At 47.9% G+C, this 26,722-nt stretch overlaps 1 protein-coding gene across 9 annotated transcripts in view; it reads right to left on the bottom strand.

The window, feature by feature from the left end:
- LOC122371718 (rho GTPase-activating protein 45-like) overlaps positions 1-26,722 on the bottom strand; it is an 86,013-nt gene that overhangs the window by 22,635 nt on the left and 36,656 nt on the right. For 5 of the 9 annotated variants that reach the window (XM_043348291.1, XM_043348288.1, XM_043348289.1 and 2 more), the window contains exons 3-5: positions 22,398-22,540; positions 15,125-15,268; positions 6,839-6,920 (exon numbers count right to left, since the gene is read on the bottom strand). In XM_043348291.1, the coding sequence (XP_043204226.1) occupies positions 6,839-6,920; positions 15,125-15,268; positions 22,398-22,540 (369 nt within the window). Of the gene's footprint in view, positions 1-6,838; positions 6,921-15,124; positions 15,269-22,397; positions 22,541-24,789; positions 25,032-26,722 lie in introns of those variants that run through there. The other 4 variants (XM_043348282.1, XM_043348285.1, XM_043348283.1 and 1 more) reach the window with 2 other exon arrangements.

Here is a 26,722-nt window from a genome sequence, read left to right as displayed (position 1 = left end):
CAGAAGAAATTAAAGAATTCTGCCGTGAACCCAGAAATTCCAGCAGCTTTGTTACGTGCCATTTTCTCCAACGCATTCTTGCACTCTTGTTTTGTGATTGGCCCTTCACATTCCATCCTATCAATTTCGGATAATTGGGGAATATCAACTCCTGAAAAGAATGAATTTAAGTCGCGGGTCCTTTCACGCTTGGACTCATACAGCGCCTTGAAATGTTGAACACAAGCATCCAAAATCAATTTGTTTCCTCGTATAATGCTCCCGTCATCCGAAATTAACGTCGTAATATGTCGTTGCGCATCACGACGCTTACACATTCTCAAGAAATATTTTGACGATTTTTCCCCTTCTTCAATCCACGCAGCCTGAGACCGCAGGATTGCTGATCTGCCCCTTCGCTCTTTGATGTCGTCTAACGCAGCCTTTACCTTTTCGTACTCCTTGAGTACGTCAACCGTGGGCGATTTTGCAACGGTATTTTCTAGGTCATTCGCTCTGGTATACAGGCGATTTTCTTCTTTCCGCAGATCATATGCCACTTGTTTACTTTTCTTTACTGTTATAACTCGTATACTGCTCATCAGCATTTCTATCTTTAATCCTTTATTAGCGACATCAGAATATTTGCCACGATTTCGAAGAGCATTACTAATTTCTTCCCGGACCGCATCAACATGGCTCTCATCGCTCAGAAGCAAATTGTTGTATCGCCAGATGCCCGGACCGCGGCGCTCAACACTGAGTTGAATATCAATATACACAACACTGTGGTCGCTAAGAACACCAGTATCAATTCTTACGTCAGCTACGTTGTTTTCAATAAGGCTACTGCTTGCGAAGATATAATCAATGCGCGATTGTTGCATCGGATTAGCTCTACGCCAGGTATAATTACGAGCTGCCGGATGCTTGAAACGCCACGTGTCTTCTAAACCGAATTCGGATAGCAAATCTTGTAACTTATTACTCGCTCGGGTGCAACGGAATACGTCGCTATCGGTATCCAATTTACTAAGCTTAATGTTAAAGTCGCCTGCTAGCAAAAGGACGCTACTTTCGACACCTAGCAATAGTTCACGCAATTCCGTTATAAAACTGCACTTTTCTGCTTGAATGTCTGCCGAAGGCCCATATACTCCGACAATGACAACAGGATCACTAACGTTTCCACTTTCTACCTGCACGCCGAGTATCCGACCATTGTTTCCAAACAGCTTACAAATGGTATGGGGATAACTGACTGGAAAGAGCATTGCTACTCCCGCTTGACCTTCACTATAATGTGAAAAACACATTTCACCTTTCCACTCACTCTTCCACTTAAGCTCATCACTTGCTGTAGAATGTGTTTCCTGAAGTACGATAATGCTATGTTTGTACTTAATTCTGACATGTCTAAACAAGGCTCGCCTTTTTATACGATTACGCAGCCCACGTACATTGAATGTTATAACGGATATGCGCTCTATTCCCCTAAAGTCTGCCGTCATTTCGATATCGGCAAATCTGCGTGTCAAGCGGTAATCTCGTCAAACGGCACGGCGTCCAGAAACGAATGAACAGTAGGCTAATCAACTTGATAACATCTCTCTCATTCCAGAGCAAACGACTATCACCCGTTCTCCCCATTACTCCCAACTCCTTGTAAACTATCTCCCACGACATACCCACCCTAATCTACCACACTCACACATGAGCCCCTGGGCGGCGGCTAACGAAAATATGTACTTGAGAAAAAAACAAACAAACACATACACCAGCAGTTTCAGCTTACATTGCGGTCGCACCGCTATTCTATCATGTATCGTACAAGTGCAAATCCATCTCATCCCTTGAGACATCCCACTGTCTATGGTGACCTTTCCGATAATACCTTAACGCACTGTTCCATTTAATGGGTAAACACAAAAAAAAACAATACCACGTGGCATTGGTTCCACTATCTAGTTCCGTCCTCCAAAGCTCACACCTTTCCGCGATCATTAAACACAAACAATACGGCATCTAACACAGCATAGGCGTGAAACAAACATTTTGACTACCTTGCATTAAGAAAATCACTTACTTGGCCAGCAAATCAAACTGTGCCGCCCGTCGGCCAACCCGGCAGCCGTCCAGTCCGGCCGCACCGGGACATTCGCCGTCACTCGCCTCAGGGCGCGGCAGTGAAGCCTCGGCCGCGAGAACCAACACCAGAGCAGGCGTTGCCGAGACCCATGTCCAACGCCAACGGACTCTGTCCCGCTCGCGCGCCCGGCAAAGAGTCATCGACATCACGCGAGCTGCGCAATCACCGCTTACCACTAGAACGTGTCAGCAGCTCGACGAAATCGTCTCGGCGTCAGTCCCGACCAGCCGGTCCGGTGTCGGCTGACGCCTCCGGGCCCCCGCCAGCCGACTGTGCAATCGCACAGGAGTCCATCCCCGATGAGACAGCAGCCGGAACCGAGGCGCCGCCCGAGTCCCCGCCGCCGCCGCCGGCCGGCCCCGGCGGAGCCCGCCCGGCCGCCGGCGCCGCGGCCGCCCCGGCGCCCGCCGACAGATCCGTCCGCCGGCGCGCGCCCACCGCATCGGCGGGCGCCGGCCGGCCCCGATCGCGCGGCCGCGGGGGAAAGCGCCGGCCGCCCAGGATCCTGTGGAGGCTCTCGGCATCTTGCACACGTAAATTCGAGCCACCCTTCTCCTTGCGGCACCACACGATCCCCCGGCGACTGAAAACAGAGGCAATAAGCCCCCCGTTCTCTGGTCGTTTTGCGCGCAGAAGCTCTTCGAACAGCAGACGATTTCTCGGCGTTAGTGATTCCGAGATGTACAACGGCGGCACCCGACGGCCAGCGCGGTCAGGGAGCCGCGCCATATTGAAACGAGCGTCGTACACAAAGTCTCTCACTTGTCGCTTCACAAACTTGCAAATGACTTTCGTGTCGTTCTGCAATTTGTGTGCCACTTGCAGGTCAGACTTCGACATTTTGAGCCCGTCAATTCTTTGGCTCAACTCAGAGACGACCAACTGCTCGATGTCTTCATTTCGCGGGTGGGACGCAAAGGTCTCACACGTCAGAATGAGAGACGAGAGTCTAGCATTGTTATCCATCTCATCCAACCTTACATCCAACTCTTCAGTTGCTTTCATTTGCTCATTTAGTTGGCACGTTAAACGCCGAATCGTCGAATCCTTTTCCATGCATTCGCCTTCGAGCATAGATACCTTCTTTTCCATGCTCTCTAATCTGTTTTCGAGCGCCTTAATTATGTTCGCATTACCTTGATCGATCAGGCGTTTTATCTCACCCAGTGTGGCTGCGTTGAGCTGAATCTCCCCCGGCGCTGGCGCCACGTCCGCCCTTTTTGCCGCGGGCTCAGGAGGGTCAGGCGGCGAACTCGGGCCTCGCGCCGCAGCCTGGCGCTTGGAACGCCTCCCGGCAGCTTTCTGGAACATCTCAGGCATTGATGATTGCCGCGCCCGGCCAGTGGTATTGCCACTAGCACTCTCAGATCCAGAGGCCACACAGTCTCTAAAGGCAGGATCGTCACCGCTTTCGGAGTCCATTGCGAGAATCCCTCTCTCTATCTCTCGTCACTGCCACCTACGTGGTCCACGATACCATTTGTCACTGCAACCTAGTGCAACACCGGACTCAGGCCGCTCGGTCGCCACATTCGCTCACAGCTACACGGCGTTCGCACTGCCGGCCTCCGCCACCGCCCAGGCGCTCGGGCGCCCCGCTCACTCAGCCATGGCCGCGCGCACTGCCCGGAGCCCGCGGCAACACGTCCGACCCAGCCGAGGTCACCGGCCCGACAGGGGGTAGTGGTAGGGGTAGTGGTAGGGGTAGTGGTAGGGGTAGTGGTAGGGGTAGTGGTAGGGGTAGTGGTAGGGGTAGTGGTAGGGGTAGGGGTAGTGGTGGAGGCAAAAGCAGAACAGTGGCCCCGGCTGATCCCAGCGGACGAGAAGTGACCTATGTGACCTGGCCTGACCCAAAGTGACCGGGGCTGACCTCTTTGACCTGTCTTGACCGCCCATCACCCAAATTTCATCCAACAACGCCCTCAGAACAGTTCTTTTTTTAAATTCTCTACACATTTCCGTCCATATCTATGCTTCTAGACGACACATCGACATGAATCAAACACCATTCGAAAGCAAATTGGCTGGTGCCGCATTTTTTTTTCTACCACGCAGCAAAGCAAGTGGCGCAGCCGCTTGTCTATATTACTATTTGAGGAGGGTGCGTCTGTCCGTTACCGAGGTCCCGACTTGGTGGTGCTTTGCGTGGACTACAGGCCAGACCGTTGCACCTAGCGCGCTGAAATTTGCACAACTTATAGATCAAGGATGCGCGACGTGCCTTTGAGGGGTCTCAGCTCGATCGGGTCGATAGGGAGCGCGTGGCGCGTGCTCAAAAAGTGCAAATTCGCGTCATAGACTTTACATGTATTAATCGGCGTGCGAAATCGGGCGAAAGCGGCTAATTTTGACCGACACGGGTCCAGTTCCCGTGCAATATCTTGGTGACCAGGGGTCCGACCGGCACGGGGAAAACAGCATCGTGTACAGAATTGAACGGGCTATTGAATGGTGTGCAATGCAGAGGATAGCACGCGCCACGTGCACCGGAGAGGGCACTTTTATTTGAAAAATTGCGGTTTTTGAGGGATTTTGGAATTAATTTTATTTTTAGGTGACCGTTAAACGGAGCGAGTTGAAACATCGCCTGTTGACAAGAGAAATGTACCGCCTCTCATGAGAAAATTGTGAATAGCTAATTGATCGACGACAAGGTGGTATAAATCGCTGGAGAAAATGGTTTTTGTCGATGATGTGCCGCTTTCTTAATTACACGGGTTTTGCTGCATAACCTGATACGTTTCGCAATTGAAACTGGTACTGTTTGAAAAAGCATTCAATTTTGTCCAAGATACACCCAACATTTTTGCATGACAAGCAACAACATTCTAAAAAATGCAAATGTTTCAAACCACTACATAGTCATTTTTACCGAAATTCATTGATGGTCCTCAAAAGACTTCACGCCAGTTTCCGAATCATTCTTAAGTAGAACGCATGATAATACGACACGGGCACCTCGATGCGATGTACCTATCTTTTTTGTTTTATTACAAAATGCTTGGCCGTCAAAAAGCAATCGAACGAAATGGATGCCAACTAAATCGACACAGACCAACCCAATACCCACGGGTCAAAAATAACCCTTCCTCGCGTTGCGGAGCACGCGGGTAACCCTAGTTTAAGCTAATTGACACTGAGCGATACCATTGGGCATAGGAACTTGGCAACGAGCTGCGCAAGTCAAATGATGTTGCCATGGTTTGCAATGTCCGTTTCTTTTAAAATTAACTGAACTATTGTAGACAAGCTAGAGCAATGGCATGGCAATGAAAAATAAACACAATCACCATGGAATGCAAACCAATTACAATTCACAAAACATGATTCTAAAGAAATACAAAAAGTTTATAATTCCAAAGGGAAAATACGAGGACCAGGAAAATCCCGTAACGTTTTTGATAATTCTCATAAATGATTTGTATTTCTAATTTCAAGTCCTAAAATTTCTATAAATTGAAAATAGCATTTTAAATACTATAAATTGACAAGTATCATAAATAATATACCTATTCCAGACTACTGCTCGCTCAGCATTTATATTAATAAAAAAAAAAACACCGCAAACGCTTACATTTACCAAGACATAAAAAGCAACTTTCCCATATTAAATATTGAGGTTACTCACCTTCACATCGATGCCTCCGGCTTCCAGAACAGAGTCCGACAGTGTGATTGGGCATTGCCAAGATTCTTCAAAATGTTGATATTGATATTGGGCAATGCAACCTCTTTGTTTACATATTAGTAGATTTTATTTATGAATTAGTCCAAAGTTCAACCACTTCACAACCAAGTAACCACTTAAAATGATATCAACTCACAAATAAACCTCTAAAATCAACTGGTTGTGTCAGCCCTATATGAGTGGCAATAGCAAGGGCCACGGTAACCATGGTAACGACGGTTACGACTTGTTTGTCACCTGAAAATAAATGAGCCCAAAGCGCCAATACTGTCTTTGCTTAATGTTCACAAGCAGCAGAGTCTGGTTTTTGTTAGCAAATTCCTGCGCTATGATTGGCCGCCATCGGACGCCGCCAAGTACGTCATCGGAGCTTCTTCAGCAAGCAAAACCGTGACCAATGGCGTTCCATTAGGTGTCACCCCCCTGGAAACTACGCGAATTCATCAAATGCGCCTGGTATGTTTGAAAGACAAAAGACTGGCCTCTCGAATGACGCCAACAAGAATAGCTTATGTTGTCTACCTTGCGTGCTACGGGCGTCAGAAAAAAAGTATTCGGCGTTCCCCCAACTTCCCCTATTACTCTGTGCATGTTCGCTCTTATCGATGCGGCACATACATGACTGGTCGCGATTATCGCCCACCAGGCCGCGTCGGCGGAACGTCGTTCCCGACGACTCGGTGCCTGTCCGCCGCGAGCTCGGCGCCGCGCGAGACGAGCCAGTCTCTCCGGTGATACCAGAGCCCAGACCATGCTGTGATCCGGCAGCAGCCGCTCTGCCCCGAACCGCTCCATTGGTCTCCATGACAACATATGATGCAACGTGATCGATGTTGAAGAAAACAAAATGTCTACGGGCTGATAGTCTCCTGAAAATGCAAAGGCTGGTGCCCTTCGATACCCGAGCACGAGTTACGGACCCATCCATGGATGCTGTTTATTGTTGAATTTCGAAGTATGAACAATGCACGAATCCTCGGACGGGGAAAGGTTGAAAGTTGAAACAGAATCGGTAAACTTACCGGCTACTGAAGGCCAGGGCCAGCTGGTCGATGGACTCGAAGAATTCCGTGGGGTCCGCGCGCTCATCTTCGTACCCGTGCTCTGTGGGAGCACAGAAACAAACCATGTTACGACGGAGAACGACAAAACGACAGTGAGGGCAAATTAGATAAACATGCTGTTCGCTGTCAAAATAATGTAAGAAATAAAAATAGAAAATCATTCAATATGGGTTGCAACAGATATGGATGACAGCAAATACAAATGATGTGCAGTCCCTTCAGTCCACACCATCGAACATCGTTCAAATCGAACAACACTGTCCCAAGACAAATATGACGCGGCAGACAAAGGGAGTGGCGCTGCCCTCGATGGACGGCATGCCATCGGTCGCCGGAGAGCCTCGTGATTGCCATCGTATGATTGCCACCTCCGGCGGCGGCAGCGCCTCTGGCTCCCGACCTCCGACCCATGTAATCAATCAGAGGCGCTCTGCAGGGACGGCCGGCGTGCCCCGCGGCCGCGCTCACCCCCATATATCGGACGGGCACCGGCACCGGCAGGCCGCCCGACATGGGGCGTGGCCGTGAGCGGTGGAGGAGGGGCGAGCACGGTGCTCATGAGCCCGAGCACCGTGCTCTTGATCTTGAGCGCAGTGCCCCCAGCCCGAGAAGGTTTTGGTAGCCACTGTTACGGCTTCCATATTCTGAGCGTGGTGCTCCCAGCCGGTAGCAATCAAACATCCTAGCACGGCAATCCCAAACCCTAGTGCAAGGTTCTAAGTTCCAGCCAGAGCTCTCAATCGGAAAGCCCAACACTTTTATCCGTGCCAGCACGAAACGAAGAGAGAACGATTTTGGGTGTTGACGTTGGGAAAACACGATCTTTAAATAGTTGCGTTCACTGCAGCTCTTTTGTCGCCAGACTTCAATAGTAACAATTGGGTGAACTAGAAATGGCGATACATTTTCATGTGCCGCAAATCGCAAGCGAATTTAATGGCCTCTGCGATAATCAACTTAACCAGTCCGCCAGCCGACACTAAGAGCGCCCAAAAGGCGGCCACTGCACTCATTGACTCAAGCGTGAAACAGCCAACAGGTCATGTCTAGAATGAGACGACCTCATGGACATCACCAAATCACCTGCGTCACAGACCTACAGAAAGCCGAACCAGTGAGAGAGGCACCTTGGAAATGCAGTGCTAGAGACGTTCAAACAGGTGTCGATTATACAGTTGTGACTTTTAGAGTTGTGGTGTGGACAGAACAGAGCACATATCATGACAAATATCTGTCATTTGGGTAAACACGAGTCTCAACATCAGCTCCTGGGCGACAAGCGGTAGAAAAGATGGGAAATCGTTTGGCCACAGAGTCACTGACCTGACTCTACTCCAAGGTCTTCTAGGTCATAAAATAAACAACTTTATAATGACTATCCACATTGTTAGTTCGCCATTTTGTCTCTTTGTCTTCCACCAATCTAACTAGCGGCATGTCAGGGCCGGAGCGACGTGTGATGTCCTTCACAATTCCGACCAAACATAGTCGCCCACTCCGGCGGACGCTTCCCTTCCCCCTACGGGCAGATGACCTTCTAGATCTTCGTTCCGATTACGGCTCGGACTGGCCTCTAGGTCCGGTTGGCTCCAGCCTAACAGACCAGGGCCTCTGGATACAGAAGTTGCCGGATGTACAGGGACCCGCAGTTGCTACTGTACACATATATTACCAATTTAGAATTGCGCTATTATTTGCTAAGTGCTGGCCATTGGAGAAAGAAAATGTAGCGCAAAGTATGGAGGAATAACACATGTTTGCTCCTAGCACTTATGTTTTGTATAATTCCTCTTACCGCACCAGATATTCTTCCAAAACTACAATCGTGCTATTTTTCCGCGCCGGTTGCCTCCCCAGAGCCCGTCCTTGGTATCGCCTATAGCTTCCGTTCCCGCTACGTGAATGAAAGTCACGTGACTACTACAGGTTTGCGCTCAGTACTAACACACCTAGCCCGAGGGCCGGTCCGTAGCGGGGAGGGGTAGAACGACAGAGCTCCAGCGCAGTGGAGGTAATGGTGGCCCGTATCATAAAGAGGCAACCGTAAGCAGAACTACAATTGCCGCAGTATAAGATTATGATCAAGTTTTCTTTAAATGTATTGATTGACAAGAAAGTGCAATGCTTATCCGATATAATAAAACGGTGTCCAAGGCCTTGGAAGAACTATAAAACATATTCAGCAACGTATAAATTTCTGATACAGGCCATGACCTTTCACCTTGCCTCCGGGGAGGACCGCTCAGGAAGCCACATACCGAACGAATCGAGGCCTCGCAGCGCGGCGGCAGAGGAGGTGGATAAACCATCGCCGGATCTTTCGGTTACTTATGTTTCCAGAAAAAGGAGAGGGAGGGTGGAGGATGAGGGCTATTTTCAACCCACTCACCAATCATTTCCTTATTAACTTATAGCTTACCGAAAAAATGCAACACAATGGTGGCCGTCACGAGATGTAGCGAAGAGTGCCACACCGGTTTTGAGTATACTTTAAGCATTGGAATTCAGGCCAGTGATCCTGAAGCATTATTTTATTTTTGTCGTGCATAAGCTGGGATGACGTGGTCCAAGTTAATTGCGAAGAAACGGTTTTAGTTTCAGGACATTTATGAGGCTAGTCGCGCCAAATAGTATACGTTTGTTGTAAAATGTCAAATAGAATATTGACGTGCTATCCAGATGATGGAATTTATTTGACACAAGAAGTCAAAAAGTGTCATCGTTAGTCATCCTGCATACCTATAAATCGATTCGTCACCTTGGTTCGAGCTCAATAGTTCTTTTCGCGGATGATCGTTTTCGTTTTCTTTTTTTTCTTGGGGGGGGGGGGCAGTTTATGAGCCAGTAACCACCCTCCCCAGTCCCCCAAACAACAATTGTTGACAAATACTGTGATGGCCTAAAAAATGCCCTCAATTGTGTAACGTAGGGAAGAATGAGGTAAGTTGAGCCGCTTTTTGTTTTTCGTAAGCTACAGGCTAACTTACAGATCATTTTTCTGCGTTTACGGGTTGGACGGACAGAGTGGTCATTGCGCATGTAATGGTGGCCAGAAATGTTTCATACCGCTTATTTTTGTACTGAAAGGCTACGTCAAGAATCATCTTGCACGTTGCTCATCTTACCCCATGGGCGGAGTAAGTTGAGACACGTCGTGGGGAAAGTTGAGCATGAATAGAAAAAGCGAATCTCTTCTTTTCCCGGGCGCGGCGAAGAGTGGGCTCTTTTATTTACTCCATGGCATACATACTTATGGCAAAGATTTTTTTCCTCCATCAAAAAGTGACTGTTTTAAGCCTTCCAATAACTCGTCAAGTTTTCTATCACGGAAGAAATCATTTTATCCTTCAGATAATCTGCAAATCACTTACAACTTGTGTAATCAACAAAGAAAAACAATTTCCAACCATTTTTATTCAGCAGAAACAAGCGCAGCTCAGTTTGGTTTTCGCCAGCGGAGACAACAATGGCTTATCCGGCTCATCTTCCCCTAGGTGAAAATGGCTCATCTTGCCCCACCCGTGGCCATTTTTGATTAATGACACCCGCTAAGGAAAATAATCATGCACCGCAGATAACAACCATCTCATTTTAAAGGCAAAACATGTCTTAGTTATCAGGGGCGATACCACATGTTACCGGGTGCTGAGCGTGAGAACGTTGCCGTCTCAACGTGAAAGACTGCAGCATCGTAAGCGAACGGCACATGGAAGCTCAAGTCAATTTAGCGCCATAGGAGCTGAGAAACATGGGGTGGCTAAACTTGCCCCTTGGCTCATCTTACCTCACTCTCCCCTATTTGGGGCTCTCAGCCTTGATTCGTTAAAGTTATTCGTCTGTTCATTATAAAGATCTGTCAAATTTGCCGTATCATTAAACTTTTATTGAGTTTGTATTTCACACTTATCTAAAATGAATAATGTTGTCACTGGCTTCTTTTAATGGAATTGGATGGTCGCATGAATGAACGAATGAATAGCTCCATTTGAGCATCAGCTGAAATCAATCCTAAAATTTAATCTACCAGTCTGCAATGAAAAGGTTTAAAAACCAGTGCAAGTTAGGTGCAGTTTCTAATCTATCCCGTTTTTTATTAAGTGTCTCATAGCTCCTTAATCTTCAGCCGCTTCTCTCACGATTCATTTTATGTGGTGCTTACATTGTTCAAGAAGTTATACATAGTATTCGAGCTCGTTGGTCTTAAAAACTGCTATCGAAGTAAATTAAAGTGCTTCGGGCTTGGGCACTTAAAAACCAATCGATATTTAACCCTCACCTATTTAGGCATTTCTTTTCAGCGTCTTACATGTAGCGGAGGGGCGTAGAAACCCTCAGCCATTCGGCCCTTGATAAAAAGAGCCAGAGCTTCGCTGAAAATTAAAAAAGAGCGAGCTGCTCGTGACGAGAGAAATCCGATGATTTGAGAGTCCTGGTCATCGCTGACGAGACAAAGCCAGTTATTTTTATGTCCTGGTCAATGCTGAGATCCTAGGTCACTGGTTGACCTCCCAGATCAGGTTAATAACCCAAAAGCACGGAAAATTGGGTCCTGCTAGAATTTCTACAAGTAAAGTTTGCTGGGACTTGGCTTGCTTCTGACTCCGAATTTGCACTTGCTTTGGTCAAAGATGATGTATCAAAGCATTTGGGGTTGGACGGGTCACGCCAGATCACCCATTAGTCGTTCTGCCGGCTATCCATAGAATGTTAACCAGCACTTACAGCCTTGCAACATATTGCATAGGCACTATAACTGATACCTAAGTATGCCTAGTTTTCAAATGCTAAAATGGGTGCTAAATTTCAAACCAACACTTCCTAAAAACCACAGTAAAAAGGTGTAAATTTAAGGAAGTTAATCGAGATCATTTCAAGTAAATGACCTTAACCTGAGTTTCACGTGACCTTGGCACCCACAACAACCAATGAGACAAACATTAGATGGTATATTTCACATGTTGTCACGTTGCTAATCAAGAAACGACTATGGAAACGCACAGAAGATGTGCGCTGACTTTCAATTGCTATTCTGGCCTGACACGATCTTGAGAAAAATAATCACAGGTTAAAGGTAATTTGGTTCAGGGATTTAAAATTCTCAGACAAGATGCAAAAATGATAAGGGCTATTTAATTTTCCGGGGAGTTGTAAATTTGATTAACTCCAGGGCACCAAAGAATCGTCACAATCCTTCGCTTTGCCGCGATTTATTGGTGAAAAACAGGGGGCGCGGTCTACTTGCCTCTACTTATATGTGTGGTGAGGGCTAATATTCATTTTATCTGTGTTGATGAATGTGGAACAATTTCTATATGAACTGAGACCAGTCCATATGAGTATGTTTTTCTCACGGACAATGACAATATAAAAACAATACGAATAAAATCAAACGTTTCGGACAACAACGTGCCTTCGTCAGTGGAGAAAAAGAAGTGTATAGGTTTAACATCGATGAGAACTAAATGCGGCACCATCTCGGTCTGGCCAGCCGGGTTGCCGATAAAATACACAAATGTTTATAAGCTTCCATGATGTGCTTTAAAACTGCTGAAAATATATCTTTTAAAAAATAAAGATAACTACTTCATCGATTTTATCGAAAGAAAACATGTATGCCTAATTACTTATTTCTTGCCACTGACGGAGGCACTTTTTTGTACGAAACGTCTGGTTTTATTCGTATTGTTATTGTATTGTCATTCCCTGTGAGAAAAAAAGGACAACTCTTCAGTTAGTAACCATAACAGCGAAACGGCTTATTGTAACACAATTCACTGTGTATACGAAACCTATACTAAGTCCCTAAAGGCTAAAAATAATTATATTTACAACTTTTAACCCTCGCCCGCACATGCCATTTTCCCATCCTAGAACGCACATGCAGGGGGGGGGGTGGTTGCCACCCCCCCCCCCGCGCCATTTCGTTCCTGTTGGAGATAGAGCTTAGCAGTAAAGACCAAAAAGATTCTTTGGGAAGAGACGAATCCAATGATACCCAGTTTTACCTTCTCAGGTCAGTCATTGACCTTCCAGGTCAGGTCAAACTAAAAAATGTTGCTGTTTTGGGTCACCGTTGGATATCAAGTGCGCTGCTTATCAAATACCGATGACGATGCTGTTTTCTGGTGCCAAGCCAGCTAGAACCTCTTTGTCACACTATCCGACCAGAATTTTGCTGCTGAGGTCATTTCAGGTCAAGTTAGGTCAAGGTCAATTATATGTGTTTGTATGTCTGTGTGTGTCTGTGTGTATACTGATGTGTGCACCGATTGTTTTTGGGTCCATATCACATGAAATCATGATCTGAGAAGCTTTCACCAAAAATGCAGTCAAAAAACTTCACAAAAAGTAAATTCAGCTTGCCTAAAGCGCAATTATCTTAGATGACCTAGGTTGACCTTGACCCTGACCTTGACCCCTGTACATCGTCGAACAACATGTTCCATGATAGGTTGGAGGTAAGACTGGCAAAAAAGGCCGAAATCAGGGTGTCAAAAGCTCACAAGGCCCATGGCAAACGCAAGATGTTGAGAATTGGCCATTTGGGTCATGACATGACCTGAAAAACAAGGTCATATCTCCGAAACCAAAAATTACAGAAACTTGAAATTTTCAGTGGACATCAAGAAAGGATAGACGAGCAGCTATACGAAAAATCAGCTTTCTAGCTCTAAAAATGTTGAGTGCAGAGCAGAAAGACTGCCGGGGGTGGCAACCACCCCCCCCCCCCATGTGCGGGCGAGGGTTAAACAGATACAGGTTATACAGCTTGGGCATACAATTTTTGTTTCTGCATTAAGATAATATTAATTTATCTCCGCAGAATATGGTAAATTAGTGCCATGCTGAAGTTCGCTTTCGGAGCGTCTCCTCCAGGCATTCCACAGCTCTCGTGCCATTTTGGATCACGGAACATGGCTGGGCGCAGGACAGGTCGTCTGCGAGCTTGGACGGACCACGTGACCACCTCCTCCACTCCCCCTCACTCCCGTCCCCTTCCCCAGCAGGGCGTCCGATCTAACCGCGCCCCAGGCAGTCGGCTCGGTCCGACCCTCCCCATGGTCGAGCCACGGCCCGGTGCCGCCTGGGTTTGTGCCGGGTGCAAAACTGGAGCAGTAACTAGCGCCGGAACTAGTAGTCAGCACGACCATCGTCAGATGGCAGGAGTAAATGGAATAAGCGGTTCCAGGTTTCAGAAGGAATGGGGCAGGAAAAAGCGCTGAAAACAATGTTTTGCTGATATAGCCATAAAAAGTTCACTGGATTAGGAGAGCAGCACATCAGTTTAAAGCCCTTCAGATGGTTGTTTTAATAAGCACACAATCATTTCCCAATTCGCCTCCAACGGTGTCACAGGCAAAGAATACGCTGAAATACTAGTGTGTACAGAAGCAACTGCGGGTCCCTGTACCAGCAACCCTCCTCTCCTAGCCACGCCTCCATGCTGGAGTTGGCAAGGCGGTTTTGGACAAATAACGGAAGCCCAAAAGCAAGTGATGATCGCTGTGTTCGGGTCCAAACAACAAACGGTTCACTTGTTTTGTCTACAAGGATGTTAAGTACGCATAGGTATGTAAAAACCCTCATGTACTCCGCCCCGCTGCCTGCGCCAATTCAGGCGACATTGGCCCAATTCTCACGACGTTGGGTCGTTTCCCAGTGGTCAAGTTATCAAGTTCACAGTCTGGGAACTCACTATTTGCTGATTATGTGACCGGCTGTGTTCCGTCTATATGGAAAAGTGGAGCACCGAAGCCTTGCTTATATGAATTCATTAACACATTTTCTATAAAAAAAACTAAAACTAAAATGCAATTGATGTCAGGCGTGTCCATTTCCGTGAAATGGCGTTAACAAAAAATGTATGTTTTGTAGAGCAAAAAAAAAAAAAAACAAGCTCATCACTGTTACTCCCAATCACACCTCAGACCAGACTGACTGCATCGGTCTGTGTTGATTGGACCACAAATTGGTCCCGGCTTTAATTGACAGCAAACAGTGTTCCAATAGGTGACACGCCAAACTTTACTTCTCGCTAATAGTTGACCTGCCAAACGGCCCTGTTTCCCAATCACTTATAATCTGTCCAAAGGTTTGCTTCCGCTTGACATTTAACCTGTCCAAAGGCTCAGGCTCGCTCGACATTGAACATTTCCAAAGTATCCCTCCCTTCGATATTTAACATTCCCAAAGGATTGCAATCGCACTTGCGTTAGACCCGCCCAGAGGTTCACCCCCACTTACGTTTGACCTGCTGGATGAGAGCTCCGGCCGCCATGAAGAGCTCGGTGCTCTGCAGAGGTGCGTACCGCTCGAGCACCGTGCGCAGGATTCGCAACACCTCGCCGAGACGCTCGTGGGCCGCCACGCGCAGCGTTTCCTGCTTATCTGTCGGTGAAATGTAAAGGGAACGGGGTTACTTGATGGGCAGACAGTGAACTCTTGGGTCATCAGGTTTGTGGTCACAGCAAACGAACTATAGATTGTGAAAAAATATGTACCGAAAACTTGTACACAGGTTGCAGCTACGTTCGATCTTTTGTCGTGTGCAGGTTGTGGTGGATGCATTCCATTGATCATGTTAATTTTTAACCAAATTTATTAGTCTCTCTTTTACAAACGCTTCCTACTCTTCGCTATTAGTCATCACCGGCCGCCTCAGCCTCCCCAAGGCCGTCAGTGCTGTGGGTCACTGAGTAATCGTTCCAGTGAACCACTACCTCCAGCCAAGGCGGCGGGGTCGGCCGCTCGAGTGACCTATGGAGGAATCTCGGAGACCGGCGTTAATTAACCAGGCGCGCTCGGTCAGCGCAATTAGCTGGCCACATACCGCCCCGGGCGGTGGTAATTGGACCACAGATTGTCCCCGGCTCCAGCTGACAGAGCTCAGTGCTCCCGACAGCCGGCGCGCGGCGGAACACAGCAGCAACTGGAGCCCCGCTGGAGTGGGTGTTTGATACGACAATTTGGACATGCATACAGGCATTATAATCGCAAGCTTTCTATAACTGCATCCGCGTTACATGTAAAACCGTTTATGGCGTATTCTGCGTCACATGGTAGGTTTCAGACATTGTGTTTTGGCGTCAAAATAACAGTTGATGGCTCAAAACAAGTTTGCGACAATTATAATTTCTACGATATTCAACAGCCAAACACATAAATAAAATGTACTTGCACTCTTGGCAGCTGGGCGCATTTTTCGACCAAAGGCAATCATGGTGTGCTTGGGATCTTGCTTATCAGTGTGGGTACGTTTCTTCGATGAACCGATCGATGATCAATGGAACATCATTTGTAACATTGAAAGTCCAGGCATACCTATAGACATGCAGATACATACATAGGTGTGGCATGCTGTTTGTTGCCTCGACTCTATAACAATACAAGTGTTCAGAGAGACGGACGTGGCTCGCACCTGAACACCCATCTGTCGAGATGTCGCCAATTTGCGTCGAGAGGAGTGCGTTACATAACTGCAGCGCGTGTAGGCGCCTCCGTCGGCCGTCGCTCCGGGAGTACCGGGCCGCGGGCGTCGGCGGCAGGCCGGATCTATAGGAGGAACTGCGCGCGGCATTGAACCGACTCCGGGCGGCTGTCGGAGCCGACGGGCGGGCGTCGAGCGTGCTAATCAGACCGGCTGATCGGATCGGTTTGGAGTGTTTGGTATCCGCCGCAGACACACACCTCTCGGGAGGGGCAAGGTGGGAGATCGGAGAGACGCTCGAATTGACCGAAAACAAGGCGACCGACATCTCAAATAGGACGTTTACTGGCTTGAGTTTACATGAACCAGCAAGACGAACGGACGAACGGCCAGGCGGATCAGTAAGACGAACTAAAAGTAACAGCTTGCAGCGGAGACCAATACTGGAAGTAGTGGCGAGAACGATTGGCGATCAGCAAAGACCGAATCTCAAAAGTTGTCGGTCACAGCCGAGATCGAGCTTCTAAAGTTATCTATTACAACGGAGTCAGTGCCGCTAAAGTTGTCGGCCTCAGCGGATGCTCGCAGTAAACGGAGGTTATAACAGACGTCCTCTGACCTCTGCTACATAGGATCTTTCCCTAAAAATACGATATCAAACAAAACTTTTGTCGTTTTCTTTAAATCAAAATTGTGTATTATACCATATATCGCCCTTGTTTGTAAGAACTGAGTAGTAAGACGGTTGAAACCCAAAATAAGCCGATTTTCTTCGGATATTTATCGCCCCAGCGAGCTCCTTCCAACTTGCTTGAATGATCATAAGCCTTTTTAATTTCTCAGAGCGTTAACCCGCGCCCCGCTGGGCTATTCAGCCATACGCGCCCTGCTGGGGGGGGGGGGGGGGGGGCAGATTCTGCCCCCCCTGTCTAACTTCCGAACCGATGGTCGTAGAAAGACGGGGAAAACGGCAATCGAAAGCTCTCAACAAGGCGGATCTTAAGAGCCCAAATTTTTTTGCTTAAGTAGGTCAGAGGTCAGGTCAAGGTCAGGTCAAGGGTACAAAATGCAAGTTCCTACAGTATCGGCCTTGCACCGTAGTTGCCGAAGAATGGACTGAGACTGATTGCCCAAAACGTGTTCTTAGACTACCAAGACAATATTCGTTGCACACAATGTCATTCAAAGGTCAAGGTCAAGGTCAGGTCAGGTCAGGTCAGGTCACCAAAAACAAAATATAGAAAAGGGCATGTGCGACACATGTTTTATGGGTCATTTTACTCATGGAATTCAATAGGCACACTCAATAAGTGATATTGACCACCTCTGGATGAATTTCAGGTCGAGGTCAGGTCAAGGTCAGGTCAAGTGAGGTCAAATTTTGAAGTTGGTTGTTTAGGCCTAAAAAGGTGTCTATCCGATGCAGTTTTTCACGGCGAATCGAATGGTGCTATTTTTATTTCCGTACGAGGTCTAGAACTTCCAAAAAAATCATTTTTTTAAAATTTCTGTGTGTCGTGACGTCATAAAATTTTGAATAACTCCCACATTTTTGAACCGATTCTTCTAAAAATTGGTATGTAGGTGCACATAGACCACTTCTTTGACATATATTCCGGTTTTTTCGATAAACTCAAAATTTTGGATTTTATAAATATTTTCCCAAAAAAGTCAGTTTTTTGGAAAAATTTTGGCCAAAATCCAAAATTTTCAAAAAACCGAGATAGCCATTTGATAGACAAAGCAGAATCACGTATAACCTTTTTGTTACGTCTTGATTCCTTTAAAAATGAAGAAGTTAGCGGCGTTTGAAATGTTGCCGTTTTTTAGGCGAAAATGGCGAACATGACGTCACTAAAACGGCAATTTCTCAAAATTGGCGAAAAACGGGAGGGGGGGCAGATTCTGCCCCCCCCCCCCCCCAGCGGGGCGCGGGTTAAATGTGGATAACCGAATCAGAACATTTCAATCAACGATGAATTAAATCGGATCTTCTCTTCAGTTCGGCAGTTCAGCACAGAAGCTTTGTCATTGGTTTTGCTTTCTGTCCGATGAAGAAAACACGTCCTGAAGACTGATAGTTACCTAGCAGAAGACTGCCAATTTTTTCTTCACTGTGTTAAGCAGGCAATTAATGTTGGTACCTACACTACAGACCAAAGGCGGTCTTTTGCCAGCTCCAGCCAGGGCGACTAGTGATCGAAGTTGATCTCGTCTGGTTAAATTTGATACAAAAATCTTACAAAAACAGTGTCATTAGGTATCCAAAATAATTGTAAGGGAACAGTCACTAGCATTGCCTGGTGCGGTTGAATGATATTCAATTCATATGTGATTATTTTGCCATGATGTAATAAGAACTCTGTTGTTGTTGCTACGTCATATTCAATAGTTTCAACCATTATAAATAATAATCTAACTACTTAGAGAAGTAGTAATGCTCGTTGGTTCAATTGAGCCTGGTGTGATTTGTTCAGCATTCCTGTTAGTTGGAAGCGCAATGGAACAAAGGGTAGGTATTTAAACGTCTATGCACATAGGTATGTTTAAAATGTTCGATGTTGAGTCTACCGTCGCCATTTTAATTCAACAATCACAAACAATGGCATGAAAACTCCTGTCAAAGAAGCACCCCCAGCAGCCTAACCTCACGGAGTTTCGATGCCGTCTCCGGTCAGTGCCTCCGTTCCGTGGAGTCCTGGTGGGCCGGGCGGTGGGGAGGGGGAGGAGGGAGGGGGGGGGGGGGGGCGCCGACGGCCACAAGGTCGCCGGTATTTTTGGCCGCCCATTTGTGGGTCAGGTGCGGCGCTCGCGGGGCTCGGGCGGCGCCACCCACGCTACGTGGACAGCGGCACGTCGCCCTTCCAGCCCCTGTCTGCAGACAGTGCCGGGAAACCACCGTCTCCCGCCCGACCGCGACCGCGCCCCGACCGCGACCGCCGACCGACAGCCGACACCCGACCGCGGGCCGGCCCATTTCCTGTCTGGCACCGTCGAGACGCACCCTTTGGAGAAATGTTTCGTCAGATGTAAGCCTGCAGAGTGGTCCGGTGATGGCCTGCTTTGTCCCGGTCCCGGTCTGCCGCTGCCCCGTCACGACCGCAGCTGACGGCGGTCGGATGACGTCTGACGTCTGATGTCTGACGACCGACGGTTGATGGTTGACGGTTGACTATTGACGACCTAGGATTGATGGTTGACGATTGATGGCTGACGACTGACGACGGCCACGCTACGATTCGATGTCATATGCGAATGATAAGCTATAGTGTTCTTGAATATCTTGGGACATCGACAGTCGACTTTACGAACAAATCTAGCGGCTAGCGCTTTAAAAAATTGTGAAGCTGAGGCCTCATTCATAGGAGAGGGGCGAGAATGTGAGATGAGCGAAGGACGGACTGCATTCTGACCTTGAGAGGTCAGAGGGAGCAGGACGGAACTGTGAACAAGGAAGGGATGGGTTCGTCAAGTCAACACAGAAAGGCAGGACTGTGAGGTAAGAACCTCAGAGGGGAGGGATGGACAGTGAGGTCAGCACCGAGGGCAGGACTGTGAGCTCAGTGGTGGACTGTGAGGTCAGAGGGGAGGGGTGGACTGGACAGTGAGGTCAGCACCGAGGACAGGACTGTGAGCTCAGCGGTGGACTGTGAGGTCAGCACAGGGGGTGGGACTGTGAGGTCAGCAGCGAGTCTGTGAGGTCAGAGGGAGGGGTAGACTGTGAGTTCAGCGTTAGAACAGGGGGTGAGACCTAGGGGCCGAGGGGTGGGTCTGTGAGGTCGGATGGGAGGGCTGAAGATCAGCGAAAAGGGATGATCTGCGAGGCCAGCTAGAAGGGATGGGGCGGCGGGGTGCCAGCCCCGGAATAGTCGCCGTCACCTCGGGCACCGCTCTATAAACGATCCGCGGCGCCGCGCGCGCTGCACGGACAGGTGGCGGTGACGTCATTGGACCAGCCGTGACGTCATCGGACCACCTCGGCTTCCGCCCCTGTCTGGTCAGAGACCTCGGCAGGGCGGCGGCCAACGCGTGACAGCAGGCTTTGTGGTTCATGGCCATTAGATTTAAACACTGAACTGGTCTCCAAGATTAAGTCCAAAAAAGCTCCCGCCCTAAAAAAAAGTTTCCGCCGCCTAACCTTAGCTTGAAAGGCGGGACATTTTTACCCTTGGATTAGTTTCTGGGAAGGCGTGTGAATGAGGCATGAACACATGCAGGATTTTTTATGTTTAAGGCCTAAGTGTCAGGTCATTTTTGTGACATTATCATTATATATAATAACTACTCATAGGTTTGTAAGAAAACGGAGCCTGATTCGGACGAATGCAACGTCACCATTAAAGGTAAATATCTCGCCTTTATAAATAAAAGATAATCTTTTTTGTTAAAAACTGAATTAAAAAAGCTACCGTGAACAAATACTACACATTCACTTAGTGGGCCAGTGAAAAGACTTGTTAAGCGACAAACATCTTGGATGTTTCTATTGACAGCACGCATGTGCTACTAACTAACATGACCTTTTCAGAACATACCTATCATGAGGCTGACCTAAGACCTTTGTTAATGTAGTTGTTCACTCGACTCGCAAGTGTCGCATCCATTGCACGTATACTTCTAAGCGATCACCTATTACCTTGTTCGAGATAATTCACAAAACAAAAACATTATTTTCGTCGCGTGACCTGACACCTAGAGCTCCAAGCAACGCAATCATGCTCTAAACATCCCGCTCTCGGCCACAAACCGTCCGCCAACCGCCGTCCGCACGACTTGAGGGCGTCATACGCCGACACCACAAGCCACCATCGATCTGAAGCGTCGTTCTGCGCGGTACAGACAGGCCGGTGTGTGTTGTGCCCATCGGCGGTCGGACGGGGTACACCGACGACCCGCCGGCTGCCGAGGAAGGTAGCTCTATTGCTGAGAACAGGTCGGAACAGCGATATGACGATGATAGAAGGCCAATAAAAGGCCTGTGTTAGGACTGCAGCTGGCTTTTGATAGAACATGCATTGATGCTTCCAGGATGTTTTCTTTTGACAATGCAATGGGCAGAATAGAACGTCCATAACATGTCCCAGAAAGTTTCGATGGCTTGTCTCTCTCTAAACTCCCAGAAGTATTCACATGCGTTATGCTCGAGCCAATTGTGTGTAGCAATTGGCCAGCTCACGTCCCCGCCCGGTCGGCAGTGCACAGAGGTGAGGTCCCTGTCGTAAATACCCGCAGCTCCGACGGACGTCACCTGACGCGTCTCCGTATAGCCGGCAGTGCGCCGGTGTGTGTTTTATTTTGGTGCGCGCCGCGCGACCGGGGTGCGTCGTCACTCGGCGCGCGCTCGCCGGTATTGCCGCACGGCGCGCCGGCTGATCAATACGGGACGGGTGGCGCACGGCGGCGTGTTGTGGCGCGGTCAGCGGCAACAGCGGCGCGCCTGTTTGCTGACTGGACGCGGGCAAACAGAGGTCAGCGCGCGGCCTCAGGTGACTGCCGCCGGCCGTCGCCACATCGGCACCCTACCCCGTGCTCTGTGTGCATTGCAGTCAGTCATGGCCGGGCCGAACCATGCAATGGACACACGGGAGGAGCACAAGACCATAGAATTGCTAGGGACCAGGAAAAAGAGAATTAGCATGAATTCGAGAACATGATTGTCTTCCGTACGGACAGCGGCGACAAAGAGCGACGGCACCCGTAGCCGGCACGGCGGTCCTAGCGCGGTACGGACCATCCGTCCCCGGTCAATATGAGAACGACGCAGCGTCAATTATCAAACTCGTCCGACCAGAGAAAATTAGCGGGAGTGACAAACGTCGTCGACGTCATAGAATGGTTTGATTTCATTTCCACGGTAATATACATATCTACCTAAGCCTGCAGTGACCTAATTTCGGTCTTCTCCCTGAAAAGATTTCGCTACGGCGAATCGAATAGGTCGTTTTCTCGCACACGAATCTCACGTTCACAACCCACTCTCAAGATAGATGGAGTGGCAAGTGGAGCTATCTCTCGCACAATCTGTTGATTTCACTGAAAGGAATTGCAATGTTCAACATAGCACACCGGTTCAACAGCACAGGGACTTACCTTTATCTGGGTGGAAGATGCGTCGCAGCTTCCCGAGAGCCTCTTTGAAGGCGCGCACATCGTGGGTGAGTGCCACGATGTCCTCCTGTTCGACCAGGTGGGAGTCGGCTGATCCCTCGCTGCTGATACTGTGCAGCGACACACTGCAACACAGCATGACAAAATACTGTCAGCGAACACATTAATTCCTGCATGGTGAACATAAGTGCAACAATGATGCATACTAAGGCGGGACGCAGTGAATGAACTGGCCCCTCCACTGCAGGCTTAACCATCGCAAAACTAGGCACAATCAGCCGGTCAGTTCTCACAAAATTTTCCGACTTGCAAAAAGAAGTAGGTAGAGCATAATGTTGTTGTCCATTCATATCACATTTATCTAACAAAAAGAACGGAAAATTCAGAGGGTGAATAATGGGGACGTATCAGAACATAATGGGATCGGATCAGCAATACACACAGTTTGCGCCTTTAACTATAATATATTGGGCCTTTCAAAGGCCTCTTTGAATCATCTTGATTGTCATCTTCGATCAGTCACATGGGCAAGGCTGCTGAAGCATGGATCTATCGATTGTTAAAATTGGATTGACATAATCATTATCATAAGCACACCTTCCTGTTATCTTTCCGAGAAATATTTTCAGCGACGAACAATCAATCACATGCTTGGATGGTCTTTATTAAGTGGCGGCGAGATTTAATGAATAGTTAACAGTTCCGTGCAAACCCGGAGATTGATTATGCCTCCGCTGGACAGATGTTGCCGAATCGAACACTCGACACTGATGTGGGTTGATTTGATCAAGCGCTAATGCAGATTCACTTTGACCAAGGACCAAGACGCGGTCCAATGGACAGATGAATGGAAAAATGACCGACGGGATTGCCACTGGTCTCAAGGTCCATGCCTCAGGTGCTATGTTATGCAGAACATGATAAGCCCTAAGTTTGACGTTTATTTTCGCTTGATGAGAGCACATCATAAGTAAGCAACGAAAAACACGTTTATAGCTTCCAAAGATAACAAGATATCAGGTCCATAGGAAAAGGTTGTGTCAGACGAAAACATCGTTTCACAATGTATCCAAAGATGAAGTTTCAGCTCCTTGAAATTTCGGTTGCTTTTGGTCACAAGTCCAGTCCCCCTGGACATACAAAGTAGGTCACGGTCCCTCCCCATCCCTCTGGATCCCGTGACTGGTCAGGGAAGCTGCTCGGCGCTCACATGATGTGTCGGAATGTGCTGCAGGGGTGCCGGGGCGTTTGGGATGAATGGGCCGTGTGCTGCACAGCTCGCCTGCCAGGAGGACGGAGTGTGAGGCAGTTGGCGGCTGGCCGGCCGGTGACAGGTGCGAGACAGCTCACCCCATTCGCATTCCACCAACCCGGTCAGCCAGAGCGCTGACTCAAAACTTACCTTGACTGAGGACTTTAAAAAGAAAAATACAGGACTGCATTGCAATCCATATAGCTGCGGATACGCATGGTCACTATCGTAATTGGCTTTGGACATTGGATAACATTTATTTCTGAACGCAGCTCAAATGCAAATATTATACCTACCGCGGTTTTTAGCTGACCACTATATAAGACTTAATGATGCCTTTGAAATTGATATAGGAACTCGAGGGTCGAGATATTGATGAGTCGCGAAGGTGGTCTGTGACGTATGTTAAATTCAAGACACCAATATTTAGCATCCTACAGCAATTCCGCGGAATAATAAAATGTTCGCTGAACAATAAACTTTGGACTGGTTTACATTCGCACAATGTCGCTAAGTTGGAAGAAAGACATTTTAAATGAAAATCTCGAGTCTTTAGGTGAATGTGGTTTGCTTATTATAATCGCTGACGTGGCCCTCGGTATATCGCTCGAGTCGATAACGGTCCATCAATCCCCCTAAAAAGGTATAAGGCACTGTACAGTTTATCTTCGCTTTATCTCGAAACGTTCGAGAGGCTCTTGACATTGTTGACATTGGTTAAGTGTCGAATGTTAAGAGGTTCCTGGTGTTCAAGACCTCACCTATAATGACAGGCACAACAAGTGTATAGTGATACAAAAAAAAAATAGGAATTATTTATTGTTATTGAACTACCTTCCGATGTTAAAAAGCTTTTATGTATGAAGCTGCATTGGGTTATAATGATCAACATCGTTCGTACCTCAATAAGAGCGTTGAAGCATTCTACTATATTTTTTATAGTCGGAACTGTTTAATACAAATTTTACATCATAGGTCAAGGTATGTCAGCAAAAACAAAAACCAACCAACTAAAACAAAAGCTTTAACCGTCTTAATGATAGAGTATCACAAGCATAAAGCACGAGCAGATAGTCGCTACCAGTCCGCCTGCTCTGACGTTCTGCCCCGGGCCCGACTTGCCTGCGCCCGATTTGAGGATATCTGCTGCGGCGATCGAGACCGACTCCTTTTGCGATGCAGCGGCACCAGTCCGCTGCCACACTTCGCTGTCCTACCACTGTTCTGTCTCGGCCATTCCAGCTTTTGGCACAGATTGGCGTCGCTTGAGTCGTGTACCCGAGATCCAGCGACTGGACGCCGCGCTGGCTCCACAAGAGCCCCAACCGCGACATGTCTCGAGCACCACTCGCTGCCAACTGACCCGACCCGACCCGACCCGACTCGACCCGACATGGCTGACCCGAGGCGGTTCATTCCCGAACGGTTCGGTGGGCGGTGTCACTCAGACCTACAACTGGAGGTGCCTGAAGATACTGACGCTTGGTAAGTAGTAGGTATGGCTTCGTTCAGCGTATGCTTTTACCCAATTGCGGAATAGTATCTATTTATCCCAGTGATATCAGTATATGTCCATCCTACCCATATTTAGTATTCATAACGACTTTATATAGCAATGATCTGAGACGAAGTAAAAATATTTTCCTGTAATAATAAATAAATTATTTATCATTCAACTATTTTAAATGGCATGCCCCCGGCACCGTCAGAAATCGACGAAAATTTGTGTTTTTTGAAGAATAAAAAGAAAACTAAACAACATTTATATGAAAACTTTGTTTTAAACTACGCAGCAGTGCGTAAGGAACCGAAATCCGATGAGTTCTTGGATTTTGGAGAAACTTTTTGGCCACCCCGCAGCGTCCAAGATTGTCTTTCTGGATCCGCCAATGGTTTTCTTTATAGATCATGTCTGTTCACATCTCTTCCTTCAACAAGTTTGCCTGCACACTGATTTGTTCTTGCTCATTATGCATAAAGAAAGAACTTGAAATATAATGTATAGAAAAATCGGTCATGTTTAAATGAAATTACACAAAACCCGCATGAAGTCCAACCGGCGGCATTATGTCTGTCCTGTCCTTTTGAGACGATCAATACGGCAGCACGAGACGACATTCCAGTGTCTGGTATAGTTTGGCTACCATCCAAGAAATTCAAGGTATGAAGTGTTCAGAAGAGACTTTGCTGCTCTGTCAATACAGTAACGAGCGGCCTGGATAGGGAACCGACTCAAAGTTAACTGAAGGAGGGTCACGCAAAGGTTACGTTTTCTGTCGCAGCTGGCACGCGAATGCGATCGCAGGAAAGCTGACCACGCAATCAAGAGAATGGGCCACTAAGTGCGCTGGCTGGCTGATTACAAAGTAATGATGATAAATGAGCTGGAGCGCATTCAGCAAAATAATATGCCGAATGTAAGGAGCCGGCAATAAGCGCCATTATGGTTGAACGTGGAGTTGCCGCAAATACATGCAAACAACCGGGAGACGCTAAACGGAGCAAAAACGTGTGTTGGTATGAGCTGAATAACGTTCTAAATAATCAATTAATGGGAAAATTATTCACCTTTCCAGACAAATTGAAATTCGATAGCTACCTATTGGATTAAGGCATTCTTGAGCCATTCTTGATCGCTTACTCCTGTTTCTAAAGAGTGGGATAAGTGATGGCAACGCCGCCCACCCCTGACATCCTTTATACTTCATGACACCCAGTACCCACACCCAGAAATGTCCCAGCAGCAGCGCTCTCTCCAAAGTGGCCGCGCAAGGACACACCGGAAGCGGACCCACAGGGAGCGCGCAGCGACCGGAAACAGAGGGTCGCCGCCCCGGAAGTAGGCTTCGCAGGGCGATTGGGCGCCGACCGAGCCCCGATAGGTCCGATCGGTGTCTTTGACAGGTGCCGCCAACGGAACCGTAATGGGCTGGAGGGAAAGAGAGGTGCGTGGAGAGGGCTTGGAGACGACAAGCGGTGGAGCGAGATAGCTTGCCGCACTTGTGCCGGTGACCTGTGGTTCCTCTGGTCACCCACCTGTGGTTTCTCTGGTTGG

This window comes from Amphibalanus amphitrite, unplaced genomic scaffold (genome assembly GCF_019059575.1).
Source record: "Amphibalanus amphitrite isolate SeventyFive unplaced genomic scaffold, NRLGWU_Aamphi_draft 001272F_arrow, whole genome shotgun sequence".
In the NCBI taxonomy this organism is placed as follows: domain Eukaryota; kingdom Metazoa; phylum Arthropoda; class Thecostraca; order Balanomorpha; family Balanidae; genus Amphibalanus; species Amphibalanus amphitrite.
The sequence above is the reverse complement of the archived record's forward strand: the minus strand, read 5'-3'. Positions and strand labels throughout refer to the sequence as shown.